The sequence below is a fragment of the Marasmius oreades genome, chromosome 3 (genome assembly GCF_018924745.1).
Source record: "Marasmius oreades isolate 03SP1 chromosome 3, whole genome shotgun sequence".
Lineage (NCBI taxonomy): Eukaryota > Fungi > Basidiomycota > Agaricomycetes > Agaricales > Marasmiaceae > Marasmius > Marasmius oreades.
The window spans coordinates 464,848-481,770 of NC_057325.1; the positions used below are offsets into that span (position 1 = coordinate 464,848).

Sequence of the window (16,923 nt, forward strand, 5' to 3'; positions counted from 1 at the left end):
GCGCCTTTCCCCCTCCCTCGGACTTGAACGGAGAGAACCGAGGAAAACGGGGGGGGTTGGGAATGGTTGGGGAATGGGAAATGGATATATTCTGGTGCCTTTATCGTTTGAGGGTCCTCGAGCGCCAATTCTTGTACGATCAGCCCTGATTTACAGTATTATACACGTTTGGACGCCCATTAAACTGGGTTTACAGAGATCCTCTTCTGATATTCCAAGTCAGTGAACGCTCATGAAGCCTGTGAGAGTAAAGGACGAACCTGAAATTGGCTGCGGAAAAAGCAGAGGTTCATCGCCTGTCGGGAAGATAGATCACTGGGACTTGCTCGGCGGTGACCCAGTAATGCGCACTGCCAAGGCGAAAGTAACGCTTGAACTTCTAAACGCCGACCTCAACTGCGAGTGTTTGAGCGGTTCGGGTGGGGAACCGATGTCGAAATCATGCTGTCAAATTCTTTCTGATTGGCGATTGAGCGATATAGCGGATGTAGAGGTCGGAATTTGAGACTCGGGGAAGGTTGTCGTCACCGAGAAGATTATTGTAATGGTATGCCATTCCGCGCGTACGGTGAGGGTCTTCTATAGTACTCCAACCTCTGGATTCATCCACAACCTATGGCGTTCGCAGTCCAAGGTATTTTGTACAGATCGCTATCTGTTTCATGCACTTCCAAACACCCAGATCACGTTATGAATGCGTACACAGAGGCATGAGAACTACGCCAAAGTTTCGGTCAAGGACAGCAGGCAGATGTCAGACTAGAAACACGCACCACTGTAGAGTAACCAGGAGGGGGAACACTCGATTGGTTGGTTCTAAGAAGCTGTATAGTCTTCGTGTCTCAGGCGGAAAGGTCGATTATTTCGGTCTACGCCTGAATACTTGAGTAGCCCTCTTCATCCATCGAACGTGAACGTGGGACGTTACTTCCGTGCCTCTGTGAAATATAGCTGCTACCGTGAACCTCGAACACTTGTCGGGCGAAATCGTTATTTCGGCCATCGGACTGAAGACTTGCAGTGCGCCCCCTTCTTTACCGAATGACCGTCCTGACTCTTCGTGATGTTTAGTCGGAAGCCTGTAAATATCCCCGTGCCCGGTATGTTAGCGTGAATTATCCATCTTTACATAGAAACCAAAACACATACTTCATTGTATATAGACCCCACTTCCCTTATCATCGTGCTGGATGATCTGGGTAAAATTATTCATCTGATTTCCATACACGTTAGTTGAAAGTCCACCGTACGAGAGGCGAGCTGGTATGAGAACGGGAAATGAAGACGTGAACGTAAGCGTAACAAACGACGTCACCACGTGTATCTCCTTTTTCTTGTTCTTCACTCCCACCGTAGCGTAGCGGGACTGCGCTTTTTAAATCCACCTTTCCTTCTCAGGCAGATCCACCATGCCTCGTCTTCGTGTCTCTGCAGGTTCAGATCCCAACGCCCTCGCCGATATCACCAATCTTGTCAACACGAACAAGCCAAGCACCATCGCTTCTGATCTTTTCGACGGAAAGATAGTCGTCAATATCAAGGGATTTACGACCGAGGACGGGGAACCTGGCTCTAGTGCCTACTTTGATCAGGATGAGAGACAAGGGATTACTTGGAGTTTTCAAGTACAAGGTGTGTGCTTGAGCGCTTACTGGTGAATTTGAGGGTTGACGATAATCAAAAGGACGATTCTTGAAGAATTACTCTGCGGATGACGTTTTGTTTGGAAATACATTTGATCGACCACTACAACTACCTTGGGGCTCTGGCGCAGCACTCAAGTTCATGAAGTAAGTAGATATTTGTCTGTTCGGATATTGACACACCAACAAGCTGTACTCTAGTTTTGTCGATCCAACGCTTGAGCACGATTTGACATCATCAACCAAACCTTGGGCCTTATCACCTCTGATATCTACCATGCCCCATTTCATGCATACCAGAATATGTGGCGGTTCACCCGGATCATCGCCTTCCTCATCAACTTCTTCGCTAGAACTACCGAGCATGCCACCTAAATTCCCGCCTAGTCATCCCATCGCCGATGATAACTCCATGCTACATCTCGCTCACGTACCCTCCGAGTGGAGCCCCTCGTCATCTCCTTCGTCGTCGTCATCTTCATTGTCATCAACCCACTCCTATAGCTCTGTCAAGTCCAACAAGTCTAGGTTATCGTTAAAGTACAAGAATCTGAAACGAGGAGGTGGGAGCCGTAGCAACCAGGGTCCTATCAACCTGCAGAATGCGAGTCAGAGGAGAACGTATTTCAGTTCACCTGAAAATAGACGGTCTGTCATGTTTGGATCTAAGGTACGCCATCTTTTATATTTGGACTAGTCTATCTAATTTACAAACCTTGCGTTTAGGACATCATCTCGATCGATTTCTGTTACGGATTCCTCGAGTTTAGCCCTACGATTTCGTTGAGGCTTCCTGGGGGGCTGTCGTTTGATCTTATGCGGTATTGGGACGGGCAACCGGTTAGATTTGTTTGTTGTGAAAGGAAGCGACCGGGAGATGAAGGTACGGAACCTTGGGGGAGGATTTTGTGGTGTGTTGTTATCGATTTATGTGATTAAATGAAGGAAGGTTTGTACTTGGACTTGGGACTTCCATGCGTTACTGTAGTACTCGCAACTTGTAGCTACTAGTAGAAGCTAGAACACACATTCGTCATATGCAACATCGTCGGTTCTCTTACCACTGTCGTGTTCCATATTCTGCACACTAGTACCAGCTCCCGAGTCGCTCTTCGACTGACTCAGATTCGACGTAAAGAAAGAGTTTGAAGAAAACAAAATCCGAACGGATATTTGTACGATTCACTTCTCGGAAGAGTTGTGAATTTACCTTATCGACGTTGACGCGGGAGATGGCAATTCTTGAATCGACAGGCTCGTGTGCGAGCAAGGGACAGGCACTTCAAAGCGTATCGGCGCCAATTGCAACGACTTTCCATTTTACCCACGGGTCGGTAAGCAGAAAACCCGACGGGACGCCGTGCCGCCTAACCATGAGCTTGCATGAGCTCGCAATTCCCAACTAATGTCCTATGCAGCCACGTTCCCCTCTCTAATCACGCCCTCGGCCACTCTAGGTTCTCATGGCGGACGAAACCTCCCCTCTCATCTCGGGAAACGACTCTACACGGAATCACGGTTCAATAATCCCAGCTTCAGACGATGACAATAACGCCCCCGTGGACGGCTCACAAGTCGAAGCAGAAGAGACAGAATCCAGGAAAGAGGCTATAAATCCGTTATGGATCGTATGTTTTTTACTAAAAACGACTTCATAGTCACTAGTCAACCCTCGAGATCTGACAAAATGCTCATTCAGGTTGCGCCAATGGGGATTGGAATCTTCTTATCCGCTATGGATCAAACTATCATCATTGCTTGTTGAGTCGCCTCTAAAAGCTAGTTACAAGAAATCTAATTCGTCCGTGAAGCATACGCCGCTATTGGTAGTGAGCTGAAACAACTTCAAAAAACGAGTTGGATAGCGACGAGCTATATGTTGACCGTCACGGCTTTTCAGTACGTGTTTCTGTTCCACAGAGATACTATAAAGCTTGCTCATTTGAAAGGGAAAAAACAGACCTCTGTTCGGGAAACTAAGCGACATATTTGGAAGGAAAACATGTTTATTGTTCGCGTATTGCATTTTTGGAATCGGAATCCTTTTCTGTGGTCTATCCCAAACTATGGATCAACTCATCTTATCTCAAGCGTTCGCTGGTATAGGAGGGGGCGGTATGCCTGCGTGCGTTTTTCGCGGTTCTTTCCTTATCATAGACCTGAATCTCGTTTTTTTTAGTATCACAAGCATAATCATGTCCGATGTCGTTCCTCTCCGGTCAAGAGGAACCTGGCAAGGCGTTTTAAACATCATCTTCTCTACAGGTTCAATGGTCGGAGCGCCTCTGGGAGGGTTCTTGACAGATACAATCGGTTGGAGATGGTGCGTTTCGTCCGGATACAAAATGTAAAAGCGTATACTCAAGCACGACTTCCTCCTCCTCCTCCTCCCTCTTCTATTCAGGGCATTCCTCGTACAGTTCCCCGCCCTCATCCTTGCCTTCATCTCCGTGTCTTTCACCCTCCACCTCCCACCCCACCCAACCTCAGACTTCAAATCCAAATTCAAACGCATAGATTTCGGAGGCGCCCTCTCTCTCATCCTCTCCATCTTCTTTCTCCTTTACGGACTCGAACGTGGTGGGAACATCGGATGGAACGATCGATACACTCTCGGTGCTTTATCCTTGTCCTCAATATCGTTCATCGGGTTTGGGATCATCGAAATGTCAATAGCAAACGAACCGTTCGCGCCAAAGAGGATCATTGTGAATGGGAGTTTGATCGCTAGCTACTTTGTCAACTTTTTTGGAGTTGCTAGTCAAATCGGAGTGATCTTTCAGACTTCGTTGTATATGCAAGCTGTACATGAATTTTCTGCTGCACGTGCTGGATCTGTGTTGTTACCTGGGATTTTGGGAGGGGTTTCGGGGAGTTTGGTGGGAGGGTTGGTTATTCAGAGTACGGGGAGGTATTGGTTGGTTACGGTTGTTGCGTATGGATTGCAGGTCATGGGGATTTTGGTGGTTGTACTGGGGTCTGGGGTTGTTGTTGTTTCTGTTTTTGGGATATGTGTTGGTAAGGAGTTTTTTCCCCCCTTTCGTTTGGTTGAGACTTACTCCACTTTCCGGGTTTGTAGGACTTTTGGTTTCTGGATTTGGGAATGGTATGTGAAAAATATCTGTTCTGCTCCTTTAACTCTGGGCTGATAGTTGTTTATGTGTTAGGTGGAGGAATAACGACGAGCCTCGTTGCTTTGATTTCAAATGCAGGAAGAGAAGATCAGGCGATAGCTACTGCAGGTTCGTTCCATCATTCCGAGTCACCACTGCTCTTTCTCACTCTCACTCCCCACTCTCCGCTTCAACAGTTTCCTACCTCTTCCGATCACTGGGATCCGTCGTTGGTTTGTCAGTTGGGAGCACGGTTCTTCAAGATACGCTTCGAAAGATGCTCAGACGGAGACTTGTGGGGAGTGATGTGGATGTGGATGAGGTGTGTGTTGTGTTAACTCTTTCGCGCACTATGGATTCTTTATTCTTACTTGGACCCCCCCCCCACCAGATCGTACGCAAAGTCCGAGAATCCCTCAAATACCTCGACCAGTTAGATTCGGATACACGAACCATTGTGAAGAGGTCGTATGAGGATGCGATACATAATACGTTTTGGGTTTCGTTTGGGACTGCGATTTGTGGGTTTTTGTTTTCGTTGTTTATTAAGGAGAAGAGGTTGGATTGGGATGGGAAATAGGGAAGGGTATACTTGTATTTTGTATGTAGTCGTTGACTCTGCGAGGGAGGGAACTAATGGTCAGCGAATAACGACAGGTTGTTTTTGGTTCTCGCTCAGAGATCCTCACCACCGATGGTATTGGTTCGGAAAAAGTTGTCATTGGAAATGGAGGTCAGCTGTTTATTGTTTCGTTGCAGTCGAATCCGTCTCTCATGTCCAGTTCATAGCCATGATTGCTGATCGCGTAGTACTACTACCCGGTACTCGTCTAGGTAGATCTAATGTCAGAAAAAGCGCGAGCAGTCCGCCTTTATCATTCTAAACGTTCTGTTGTTTGACTCTTGTCATGACATCACTGACCAAATCCTTACAAACAGTCAGATATGGAAGGTGGAAGGGGCTAATTATATGGCAGCCGCTGAGGGTGACGAGAGGACCAATCTTTTGAACAAACTAGTGGTATCGTGCGTCTGGATGCCGGTGAAACACCATCGCACTTCATCTCTGTTCCGTGACCGGAGTTTTCAAGACAACAATTTCTTCGCCCTCTTCTCTCTTGTCTACCCTCGGAGGAAAACAGACAACGAGAAGGTGGGTGCGGCATCCCAACCGTCTTTTCTACACTCCTGATGACTGTTTTCTAGGGCTACGAGATCTGCAGACAGGATATCTACATCAAGCCTGATCTCGATGGCAGGGTATTAGCTGCAAAAGTTATTTGCTTCATCTTCGACCGTCATCGCGATCTATTCACAGACCAGTTTCATGTCCGATGGTCTAAACTGGTTGTGCGACTGGATGCTAGCTCAGTACACTCAGAAAAGGGAGTGGACCATGGTACCAACACTCACCGTTCCGGGGACTCGGATGATGATGACACTTATATTGACGTGCCAATCCTCTTAACGCCATTCATTTATGAGTTACCGGGTCCCGGAAAACTGAAAAGTAGGACGAGATTAGTTGAGAACAGATCGCTTTGAAGCGCAGATAATCAAACTGTGGTTTAATAGATATTGAACTACATATAATATTAAATTAACATTAAACTAAAGAGCAAGTTCAACTGCAAGTTGACCCAAATTGAGTTCAACTGTGCAGTTCAACTAAACTGCATTACTCTAAGGTACTTGTGAAATGTTGGGTTTTATACTAAGTAATTCTAACCTCTAAGAACAAGTAGAAGAATATGATAGGTACAAAATGCAGTGTAGTGTAATAGTGAGTAGCATTATTGTTAATAAAGTATAGAACCAATGAAGGCTGATGTTAATGATTTTGATTGTGTTACATCTGCGTGTGGTCCCGTGGGTACTTACCATTTTTGGATGTGGCTGTGTAAAACCTACCAGTAGGGAAATTAGTCACACATAACCTTTTATAGTAAGTGGGAAAGAAGGCACACACACATCATACTATCCTTCCACTTCTCTTAGACTCTAGTTCATCTTGGTATAAAATACTATTTCTGATTTAGTACTCAACTTGTGTGCTGAATAAACTCAACAGTCCTCAAGTTCAACTCAAACTTGAACAAAATCAAGTTCAACTCATGATTGAGCTCAACCCGGAAGTTCAACTGTATGTTGAACTCCCCCAGGTTCAACTTTGGAGTTCATTCAACACAATCATGAAATGGTATAAAAAGTATTTTATACCAAGATGATCCAGAGTCTAAGAGAAGTGGAAGGATAGTATGACGTGTGTGTGCCTTCTTTCCCACTTACTATAAAAGGTTATGTGTGACTAATTTCCCTACTGGTAGGTTTTACACAGCCACATCCAAAAATGGTAAGTACCCACGGGACCACACGCAGATGTAACACAATCAAAATCATTAACATCAGCCTTCATTGGTTCTATACTTTATTAACAATAATGCTACTCACTATTACACTACACTGCATTTTGTACTTATCATATTCTTCTACTTGTTCTTAGAGGTTAGAATTACTTAGTATAAAACCCAACATTTCACAAGTACCTTAGAGTAATGCAGTTTAGTTGAACTGCACAGTTGAACTCAATTTGGGTCAACTTGCAGTTGAACTTGCTCTTTAGTTTAATGTTAATTTAATATTATATGTAGTTCAATATCTATTAAACCACAGTTTGATTATCTGCGCTTCAAAGCGATCTGTTCTCAACTAACCTCGTCCTGCTGTAGGAAAACTAGACAATTACTATGAATATATCATAGCAAAGGTTGAACACAACCTATTTTGCGAATACTTGGTAAGGATTCATCAGTTCTTTTATACTGTCTCTGATTTAGACTCTATATAGGAGCCGTTGCGTGTATATGACCACGAAACCTGTACCGCTGTTGCCTTCGCTCGCCTCGTGACCGAATTGGAGGTCGATGTGTTTGATAAGCTCCAGGATACTCCTGGGGTCCCACACGTCCTCCATACCCACCCACGAGAAGATGGTGGATACATTCTCGTGATAGATTATCCCGGCAGGAGATGGCTTGCAGGTGTCGTTCTCTCTTCAATCTCATGCTTCCGAGAGGGCAGGGTCCCGCTCATGGTTGCACTTGCTCTACTCACGTCGGTCAACACCATTCACAAGAAAGGCTATGCAGGGCTTCCACTCGAGGATGGCACATCTGATGGGATACATATTGGAGTCCGGGGCTGTGGTAATAGCAGTTGGGATGTCGTTTTTACAGACTTTAGCAAGATCTGCGGTATCCAAGATGAAGGGTATAGCACTCAGCTTGATAATGATATCAACAATGTTATGGCAATTCTGGAACACATGGCGCAGAATTGTGATCAGCATCAAGGAACTGTTGCAGAGTCTCTTCGAGGAGTTGCTACTGAGTTGAGGCGTACTGGTTCTCTTGGGCTTGCTATTAATACCCTCGAAGCCCAAGCCAAGTGACAGCAGGTCAGGGTATGTGTTGTAGATGTCTCCATAGGATATGTACGAGCATGTCAATTTTATTTACTTGAATCAAAGGTGTCACGAATCTCAGGTGTGTAGATAGAGAAGCGGAAGCTCTTAGGCAGACTCAGTATAACGAGCGTGTTCGTCTGGACGAGGTTCGAGTTGCTCAAGAGCGGGAAGAGCATGAACGGCTTGTGCGCGAGGCAGCGTGTAGAGAGAGAAGCGGAAGCTCTCAGGCAGACTCGTTTAGCTGAGTATAACGAGCGTGTTCGCCTGGCACAGGAGCAAGAAACCCGGGAGAGGGAACGTGTGGCGGTATTGCAGCGAGAGAAGCAAGAGGAGGTACAGCGGGCAACTGTGCGCCGAATATTTGCACAACAACAGCAGCAGCAGCAGGAGTGGCAACGTGCAGAAGCGCGTCGAAGAGAAAAGGCAAAGGAGAGCCAGTGTGTAGTCATGTAGGGGCTCTGGTGGTGTATTTTTTATTGTCGTGTGTAGAAGATGAACATAATCCCGAACGCTGTTGTATTGCTTTTCTAGGCAAAATGTGGCTGTTGGTGGTGTCGTAGCGAACATCTATGCACTATGTCCGAGTTCGTCGTGGGCATGAGTTAGATTGCTAACATTTTCGGTGGTCGAGCTGTTGTGAAACCACGAAGAAACCCGTCCGGGACTGTTAAAGCAGGGACAATGGATAGTTAACGTATACAGTGCCTTGCTTGAACTTTGTGGTTACAATCGCATCGTTATCTTTGAGAGAGAATTGTGGGGCATTCTGTGTATTACAATTGCTTAGAAGTCCATGCTAGTAGTACGTGGTGTGTGCAAAACGTCCAAACTAATGATCCACACACTGCAGTGAATCGATATTAGCAAAGAAGAAACGAAAAAGTCAAGAAAAAAAGAGCCTACCAATCAAAGTCCACAGTCAGATGGCAAGAGACGAGTAGACTGCACATCAACCGTTCCCAACGCAACAGCCTGTCCACCGGTCAACTCATCCATCGCCGCTTGGGCAACATTAAACCCAGACCCAGCATGATCAATAGCAACGATATTGATGCTCTTCGTCACTCCTTGTGGGTTGGTGTAGTCGAGACGGAAACATGCACCGCAGTTGGCGGAGTCCCATCCAGAGATAGCGTCCGCTGCGCCGATATGGGGGAAGCCAGGTACGGAACCAAAGGTAGGGAATCGGTGAGCGAGCCCGAAGCGACCATCAGAACAGGCGACTGTGTTCATAGATGCGTCGGCGTCGTCGTAGTGGTTGTCATATCGGAGCTCGACAGCACCAATATAGGTGGGAAGAACGGCGAGTACAGCGGGGATGACGAGGAGGGTAGAAGAGAATTTCATGATTTGCGACTTGAAAGCGAGAGGAGTTTGCTGAGGGAATGAGAGGGAATTGGTGTTGGTGTTTATACCGGACAAACGCTGTGAAAAAGGAAAAGGAGAGGCCGGGTCTGCGACGTCTTGAATACATAGGGCATGAAAAGACCGCAGGCGGAGTACTATGTCCAGTTCCATCGAGAATGGCCAGGACGGGGCGGGAGTCAGTTCCCGAGTCCGACGGATTCCTCATGCATCGCTCGGTCAGTCGACTCCACACTTGCTCAAACCTCTTCGCACATTTCTTGAACAGCGAGTAACGGGCTTGGTCTTCTCGGCTTTGTATTCCTTCGCATGTCTGCCTGGGGTGTTCCAATAAGCTGGTCCAAAAATTTTATAATGTACTGACCTACTACATCCTGGGCTTTCAGCTACGCCAAATCCATCGACCCCTTGACTCCCGACTGATACTAAAAGCAGTACGGATGAGTTACTGAAACATCCTTCATTGGAGCACATAAATCGATAACCACACACCACAAAATCGTACCCCAAGGTTCCGTACCTTCATCTCCCGGTCGCTTCCTTTCACAACAAACAAACCTAACCAGCTGCCCGTCCCAATACCGCATAACATCAAACGACAGTCTCCCAGGAAGCCTCAACGAAATCGTAAGGCTAAACTCGAGGAATCCGTAACAGAAATCGATCAAGATGATATCCTAAACGAAAGGTTTGTAAGTTTAGATAGATAGTCCAAATATGGAGATGGCATACCTTAGATCCAAACATTACAGAGTCCATACCGTCTATTGTCAGGTGAACTGAAATATGTTCTCCTCTGACTCGCATTCTGCAAGTTGACAGGACTGGGTCGACGAAACTAGAGTACGGCTTTTTGGTGTGTAAATATTCGAAAAGACAAATATCTACTTACTTCGTGAACTTGAGTGCTGCGCCAGAGCCCCAAGGTAGTTGTAGTGGTCAATCAAATGTATTTCCAAACAAAACGTCATCCGCAGAGTAATTCTTCAAGAATCGTCCTTTGACTGTCGTCAACCCTCAAATTCACCAATAACCGCTCAAGCACACACCTTGTACTTGAAAACTCCAAGTAATCCCTTGTCTCTCATCCTGATCAAAGTAGATACTGAAGCTAGGTTCCCCGTCCTCGGTCGTAAATCCCTTGTTATTAACGACTATCTTTCCGTCGAAAAGACCAGAAAAATGATGCTTGGTTTGTTCGTGTTGACAAGATTGGTGATATCGGTGAGGGCGTTGGAAAGATGGATTAAAAGGCGCAGTCCGGCTATGCTATGGTGGGAGTGAAGAACAAGAAAAAGATACACGTGGTGAGGTCGTTTGTTACGCCTGTAAAGCATCGTTCACCTTCCTCTCCTTCGTTCTCCTACCAGCTCGCGTCTCGTACGGTGGTCTTTCAACTAATGCTTGTGGAAACCGGATGGATAATTTTACCCGGATCGTCCAGCACAATGATAAGGGAAGTGGGGTCTACAATGAAGTATGTGTTTTGGTTTCTGATGGGCAATTCACGCTAATTTCATACCAAGTACTGCGAGATTCGGCATAGGGATACTTACAGGTTTCCGACTAAACAACGCGAAGAGTCAGGACGGTCTGATTCGGTGGAGAAGATCTTCAGCCTGATGGCCGAAATAACGATTCGCCCGACCAGTGTTCGAGGTTTACGGTAGCAAGCTATATTTCACCAGAGTCACGGAAGTAACGTCCGACGTAGCCTACTCGACGGACAAAGAGGGCTACTTACTCAGGCGTGGAACCAAAAACATCAACCTTTCCGTCTCAAAAATCATGAGACTCGAAGACTACACAGCTTCTTAGCACCAACCAATCGAGTATTCCCCCTCCTGGTTACTCTACATGGTGCGTGTTTTTAGTCTGACATCTGGCTGCTGTCCTTGACCGAAATTTCGGCGTAGTTCTCATACCTCTGCGCATGTATCCGAAAACATGATCTGACTATTATGAAGCGGCTTACACCGGCGCATCGCATGAAACGGATATACGCATAAACAACGATAGCAATCCGTACAGAATATTTGGACTGTGAACACTACGAGTTGTGGATCGATCCAAAGACTGGAATGATATGTCGTGGACTGAAAGACCGTCAGCATACGTGAGGGGACGGCATATCATTACGATCATGCTCACGTTGACGACAATCTTCCCTCGAGTGATGAATTCCGACCTCTGTATCGCTCAATTGCCAGTCAAAAAGAAAGTTGACAACGCATTCCTTGGCATGATTTCGAGCTGGACTATATCGGCTTTGTCACTTGAACTGGTCAAGCAATCGCAGTTGAGATCAGTGTTGTTTGGAAGTTCAAGCGCTACTTTCCCCTTGTTGGCGCTCCTAAAGTGCGCATTGCTGGGTTACGCCGAGCAAATCCTAGTGCTCTGCGCTCTTCCACAGCCAATATCAGGTTCGTCCTTTACTCACAGGCATCATGAGCTTTCACTGACTTGGAATCAGAAGAGGATATCTCTAAACACAGTTTAATCGTACATATTGGATCAGAGCTGATCGTACAAGAATTGACGCTTGAGGATTCGCTCTCAGCTTGAACGGTAAAGGCGCCAGAATATGTCCATTCCACATTCATTCTCGATCCCCCTCGCATTGTCCTCGGTTCTCTCCGTTCAAGTCCGAGGAAGCAAGCAAGCCTAGGCCGGGAAAAGGCGTAAAGCCCGATTACGAACGATAACTGCTACTGCTCTTGTCCCCATTCATCACACTGGTTCTCGTTTTCTCCAAGATCATTACACTGGTTGACATCATCCGACACGAATGCCTTAGACGACAACAACGACAAAGACTCCGTACTACGCCCTCATCCTAGACCCGATATATCACGTAAAACTACACGTTCCCAATTCCCCCTCGAATCATATACATCCTCGAGACCATGGGCTTTGGGAAAGGGCTAATTTGGACGGTACCACCGCTTATTTGTATGGTGCTGGATTGGGTTCGCAGTTCCGAGTATGGGAAGTGTAGTGCGTGCGTGTAGCAGGCAGGGATTTTAGCTATCTATGCAGGGGCCGCTGCGAATGGGACTGGGATTGAAAAAGATGGGAGGTTTCCTCCCTTTGTATCTTCAGCATGCGCAGCACCTTGTTTCTAGTCCTACTCATGGTTGATGAACGACTCAGTACATGACAGGTTGCGAAATTATTAGTTATTCGGACGACGAAATCTATGGACGTCACACGACCACGCGGTGCTGCTGCTCCTTTTAGAGGAACAGGTTTGACAAAATGTATTGAAGCATAGGCGCCTGTTGAATAAGGTTTAGCAGATGGCGGGGGCGTGGGGGTGTGTGGGGCATCCCTCCCTCCCCCCACCATGCCACCCCAACCCCGGGTCAGGCTGCCCCCCCAATCGCCGACTTTAACACCCCAGCGTTGTCCACACTTTCTCAAAGGTCGATGTTGGCGTAGCAACAAGTGCAGGAAGGTGCATAGTTTGCCTGGGTCTGAGCCGAATTGCAATCCCAGCAGTCAACATGTCGACTTGGCCCAGGTCGAGGTATGTATCTTCATTTTCTCTACTTTTTTTTTTTTCCATTCGCAGCCAGGATAACGACAATCCTGGGTCTATGATTTGTCTGTAGGACCAAGACCAGACAGCCGACGGAACAATACCTCTAGTTTCAGCTGTTGCGACCACTTTATCCGACGGCGATGGCTGCGAATATCGGTATAATCGTGAAACGGATACGGGATTGGGGGCCAACAAAAGTCTTGCAAGTCGGGGTGTAGGGGCACGCATAGCAAAGCAGGAGGCCGAGGAACGCAATCGTCGAGATCCTGAAGAGAAACGGCTTCGAGAAGAGGCAGAGGAACAGCTTTGGGAAGAGGAAGAGAAACAACGCCTAGAAGAGGAGCAACAACAGCTTAAAGAAGTCGCAGAAAAGAACCGCCGTGAAGCACAGGAACAGGAGAGAATCCGCTTTGAAGCCGTGGAAAAGGCACGTTGTCATACCAAAGCCCGAGAAAAGGGCCGCCGTGATGCAGAGCGTCGTCGAGAAGCTGTACAGCGTCTCCAGGAGGCAGAGGAGAGACGACGACGAGAGGAGGCTGAAACGGAAGGACAGAGGGTGGAAGAGGAGAGGCAGAGGAGGATTAGGGAAGCAGAGGAAGAGAGACTTTGGCAAGAAGCTGAGCAGCGTGCTCAAAAGCTTCGAGAAGAGGAAGAGGCCCGACGTGAAGAGCGGGATCGAGTTGACCAAGCAAAGACTGTCCAACACTTGGTCTTTGGTAACACCATCGTCAAGTTCAGCTCAGGCATCAACATTGAACGCATCGTTACGGGCTTCGATTCTTGTCGGGTTCGAGTCACGGACCTCCCATTCAGCACGAAACCAAACGACGTATGCGATCTCCTCCGTGGTCAGGATATTGATGAAGACTCATTCCAGTTCGTCAATATGAGGGTGTGGAAAGGGAAGAAGGAAGCCAACTTCATCATTGAGGGTGAGCAGGGACAAACGCTTGCAGAAGATCTCGACGGGTTGCACTTCCGAGGTCAGACCTTATCAGCTGAGGCCAGTGCGAGTGGATCTCTCCAGGGTATGAACTCCAATAACAGTTCTACCCTCTCCATTTCTTGGGTTCTCCCCTCCGCACGCTACGTCGTCCACTTCAAAACGGCAACAGAGGCACTCAAGAAACACGCACTGGACGGTTGGAACTATCATGGTCGGAAGATCAAAGTTGAGCCCAACCGTCTTCAAGGCCAAGTGAATGTGGACCCTTGTTCCCTCCTCGTTAGCCGTTTGCCGATGGGTACCGCTGTTGGAGACGTTCGAGAGCTATTTGAAGCTACTACTCTCCGGAAACTTCGGTCGAACGAGTACAACGACGAACCTGTCGAACAGTGGTTGAAAACCTTCATCCAAAATTACATGCGAGGTGGATTCGTCGAGTTCGAGTCGGTCCAGGTGAACAAGTTCGAAGGGAAACGTTCGGTGCGGGTACGGTTTGAGAGTTGGGAAGATGCGAAGAGGGTTCATGGTCAACTGGTCAATGTCAAGTTTGATGTTATCGGCAACTCGATGTTTCGACTTTGGCTGCCTGATCCGTATCAGATCACGATTCCGATGGAACAGTATCAGGCGCAGAAGAAACAGTGGGATACGTTTGTGAAGGATACGAAGGAGAGTGTTTTGAATGTGCAGGTATTGAAGGATAAGGCTATTCTTCGGGTTGGCGGGGATGATTTGAAAGCAGTTGGGATGCTCAAGGTTAGGGTGGAGAGTCTGGTTGCGGGGGAGATACTCCGGGATATGTGGCATGTCTGGTTTGACACCGCCGCTGGGAAGAAGTTCTTGCAGTCGGTCAATACTGACACGGGTGCCTACATCCGACATGACTGGAGACTGAGAGTGTTGAAGGTTTACGGGACTTCGGTTGCTGTATCGAAAGCCAAAGAGATGATGAAGGAGGAATTGGAGAGACTGTCTGGGTTGGAACATACGGAAACTCTCAAACGCCAATCGATCCGGTTCTTTGTTGAACGTGGTGTCGCCGCACTCAAAGAAGCGTTCGGTGATGACAGCGTTACCCTCAATATCACCAGTACTCCCGTATGTATCACCATCCGAGGAGGTGAAGAAGCCCGTCATCTCCTGCGCAAGTTGATCGACGAGTCCCTCTACAACGTCACGACTGATTTTTCTGCTACTTCCGAATCATCTTGCCCTGTCTGCTTGGCCGAAGTCTCAAACTCCTTCAAGCTAGGTTGTGGACATGAATACTGCACGGCTTGCCTTCGCCATTTCCTCACCACCGACATCAGAGATTTCCCCGTCGTCTGTGTCGGAGACGAGGCTACATGTGGGAAGCCTATATCTCTCCCTACGATCCAGAAATTCCTCACCGAATCACAGTTCAACACTCTGCTCGAGACAGCGTTTTCGAAGCACATTGAACAGAACCACCTGACTTACAGGTACTGCAACACCCCCGACTGTCAACAGATCTATCGATGTGAAGACCCGTCCATGGCCGATAGTGCTCCCATCACGAATCGTCAATGTCCATCTTGCCTTGCTGTCATTTGCATGAGATGTCACGGGGACGCACATGATGGCATGACATGCGATGAACGACGTGAACATTTCGAACCTCCTGAATATATCGTTCTCAATGAAGCTTGGGCTAAGAGGGCCGGAGCGAAACGGTGTCCTTCATGTGATGTGTGGATGGAGAAGACCGAAGGGTGTAACCATATGTCGTGTAAATGCGGAGCTCATGTTTGTTGGGAGTGTATGAAGGCGTTTGCACAGAAGGACATTTATGAACATATGACAGTGGTTCATGGAGGGATTTATGAGGGGAGGGAGCCTGGATATGGGATGGTGCCGGTTGGGGATGATGATGTGTCGGAGAACGAGGATGGGGATGGGAATGGGGGTGGGGCTGAACCCCTGGAGAGGAATCGATATATGAGTCAGATTGAACGTTTACAAGCTGGTTGGAGGTTACAACAGGAGAGGCAGCAGGCAGAGGAGTTACGTGTGCGGAGGGAAGCAGAGGCGCTGAAGCAAGCGTACAAGGATCGACTTGCTCGGGAGTGTGAACGTCTTGTGCGCGAGGCTCGTGAAAGAGAATTACAAGAACAGGCAAGGCAGCGTGTAGAGAGAGAAGCAAAAGTTCTTAGGCAGGCTCAGTATAACGCACGTGTTCGTTTGGAGGAGGTTCGACTTGCTCAAGAGCGGGAACGACGGGAACGTCTTGTGCGTGAGGCTTGTGAGGCTCGTGAAAGAGAACAGGAACAGGCAAGGCAGCGTGTAGAGAGAGAAACAGAAGCTCTTAGGCAGACTCGTTTAGCTGAGTATAACGAGCGTGTTCGCCTGGCACAGGAACAAGAAACCCGGGAGAGGGAACGTGTGGCGGTATTGATATTGAAGCGAGAGAGGTTAGAGGAGGTGCAGCGGGCAACTTTGCGCCGAATACTTGCACAACAACAGCAGCAGCAGTAGCAGGAGTGGCAACGTGCAGAAGCGCGTCGAAGGGAAAAGGTAAAGGAGTGATGTAGGGGCAATGGTGGTGTATTTTATTTTTTATTTGTGTAGAAGATGAACATAATCCCGAACGCTGTTGTATTACTTTTCTAGGCAGAACGTGGCCGATGGCGGTGTCGTAGCGATCATCTATGCACTATTTCCGAGTTCGTTGTGGGCATGAGTTAGATTGCTAACATTTTCGGTGGTCGAGCTGTTGTGAAACCACGAAGAAACCCGCCGGGGACTGTCAAAGCAGGGACAATGGATAGTTACCTTGCTTGAACTTTGTGGTTACAGTCGCATCGTTATCTTTGAGAGAGAATCGT

General features: G+C 47.5%; 9 protein-coding genes across 9 annotated transcripts; 7 read left to right on the plus strand and 2 right to left on the minus strand.

Moving 5' to 3' along the window:
• Window positions 1-1,327: 1,327 nt before the first annotated feature.
• Window positions 1,328-2,744, plus strand: E1B28_005453 (uncharacterized protein). The gene is made up of 4 exons (XM_043150015.1): window positions 1,328-1,632; window positions 1,685-1,790; window positions 1,845-2,313; window positions 2,370-2,744. The coding sequence occupies exons 1-4, from the start codon at window positions 1,410-1,412 to the stop codon at window positions 2,580-2,582; spliced, it is 1,011 nt and encodes a 336-aa protein (XP_043011099.1). The 5' UTR covers window positions 1,328-1,409; the 3' UTR covers window positions 2,583-2,744.
• A 255-nt stretch (window positions 2,745-2,999) lies between these two features.
• On the plus strand, window positions 3,000-5,430 carry E1B28_005454 (uncharacterized protein). Its single transcript, XM_043150016.1, has 10 exons — window positions 3,000-3,271; window positions 3,343-3,403; window positions 3,455-3,542; window positions 3,604-3,768; window positions 3,823-3,966; window positions 4,048-4,661; window positions 4,723-4,749; window positions 4,811-4,885; window positions 4,954-5,078; window positions 5,148-5,430. The coding sequence occupies exons 1-10, from the start codon at window positions 3,107-3,109 to the stop codon at window positions 5,334-5,336; spliced, it is 1,653 nt and encodes a 550-aa protein (XP_043011100.1). The 5' UTR covers window positions 3,000-3,106; the 3' UTR covers window positions 5,337-5,430.
• A 296-nt stretch (window positions 5,431-5,726) lies between these two features.
• Window positions 5,727-6,301, plus strand: E1B28_005455 (uncharacterized protein; the record flags this gene model as incomplete). The annotated part of the gene is made up of 2 exons (XM_043150017.1): window positions 5,727-5,909; window positions 5,963-6,301. The coding sequence occupies 2 exons, from the start codon at window positions 5,727-5,729 to the stop codon at window positions 6,299-6,301; spliced, it is 522 nt and encodes a 173-aa protein (XP_043011101.1).
• Window positions 6,302-7,847: 1,546 nt separating this feature from the next.
• E1B28_005456 (uncharacterized protein) lies at window positions 7,848-8,207 on the plus strand (the record flags this gene model as incomplete). The annotated part of the gene is made up of 1 exon (XM_043150018.1): window positions 7,848-8,207. One exon carries the CDS (start codon window positions 7,848-7,850, stop codon window positions 8,205-8,207), a length of 360 nt encoding a protein of 119 aa, XP_043011102.1.
• Window positions 8,208-8,240: 33 nt separating this feature from the next.
• On the plus strand, window positions 8,241-8,675 carry E1B28_005457 (uncharacterized protein; the record flags this gene model as incomplete). Its single annotated transcript, XM_043150019.1, has 1 exon — window positions 8,241-8,675. Exon 1 carries the CDS (start codon window positions 8,397-8,399, stop codon window positions 8,673-8,675), a length of 279 nt encoding a protein of 92 aa, XP_043011103.1. The 5' UTR covers window positions 8,241-8,396.
• Window positions 8,676-9,128: 453 nt separating this feature from the next.
• On the minus strand, window positions 9,129-9,569 carry E1B28_005458 (uncharacterized protein; the record flags this gene model as incomplete). Its single annotated transcript, XM_043150020.1, has 1 exon — window positions 9,129-9,569. One exon carries the CDS (start codon window positions 9,567-9,569, stop codon window positions 9,129-9,131), a length of 441 nt encoding a protein of 146 aa, XP_043011104.1.
• Window positions 9,570-9,969: 400 nt separating this feature from the next.
• On the minus strand, window positions 9,970-10,394 carry E1B28_005459 (uncharacterized protein; the record flags this gene model as incomplete). Its single annotated transcript, XM_043150021.1, has 3 exons — window positions 9,970-10,012; window positions 10,080-10,264; window positions 10,320-10,394. The coding sequence occupies 3 exons, from the start codon at window positions 10,392-10,394 to the stop codon at window positions 9,970-9,972; spliced, it is 303 nt and encodes a 100-aa protein (XP_043011105.1).
• A 1,279-nt stretch (window positions 10,395-11,673) lies between these two features.
• E1B28_005460 (uncharacterized protein) lies at window positions 11,674-12,152 on the plus strand (the record flags this gene model as incomplete). The annotated part of the gene is made up of 2 exons (XM_043150022.1): window positions 11,674-12,010; window positions 12,064-12,152. 2 exons carry the CDS (start codon window positions 11,674-11,676, stop codon window positions 12,150-12,152), a joined length of 426 nt encoding a protein of 141 aa, XP_043011106.1.
• Window positions 12,153-12,933: 781 nt separating this feature from the next.
• Window positions 12,934-16,919, plus strand: E1B28_005461 (uncharacterized protein; the record flags this gene model as incomplete). The annotated part of the gene is made up of 2 exons (XM_043150023.1): window positions 12,934-13,116; window positions 13,202-16,919. 2 exons carry the CDS (start codon window positions 12,934-12,936, stop codon window positions 16,571-16,573), a joined length of 3,555 nt encoding a protein of 1,184 aa, XP_043011107.1. The 3' UTR covers window positions 16,574-16,919.
• Between the last annotated feature and the right edge of the window lie 4 nt (window positions 16,920-16,923).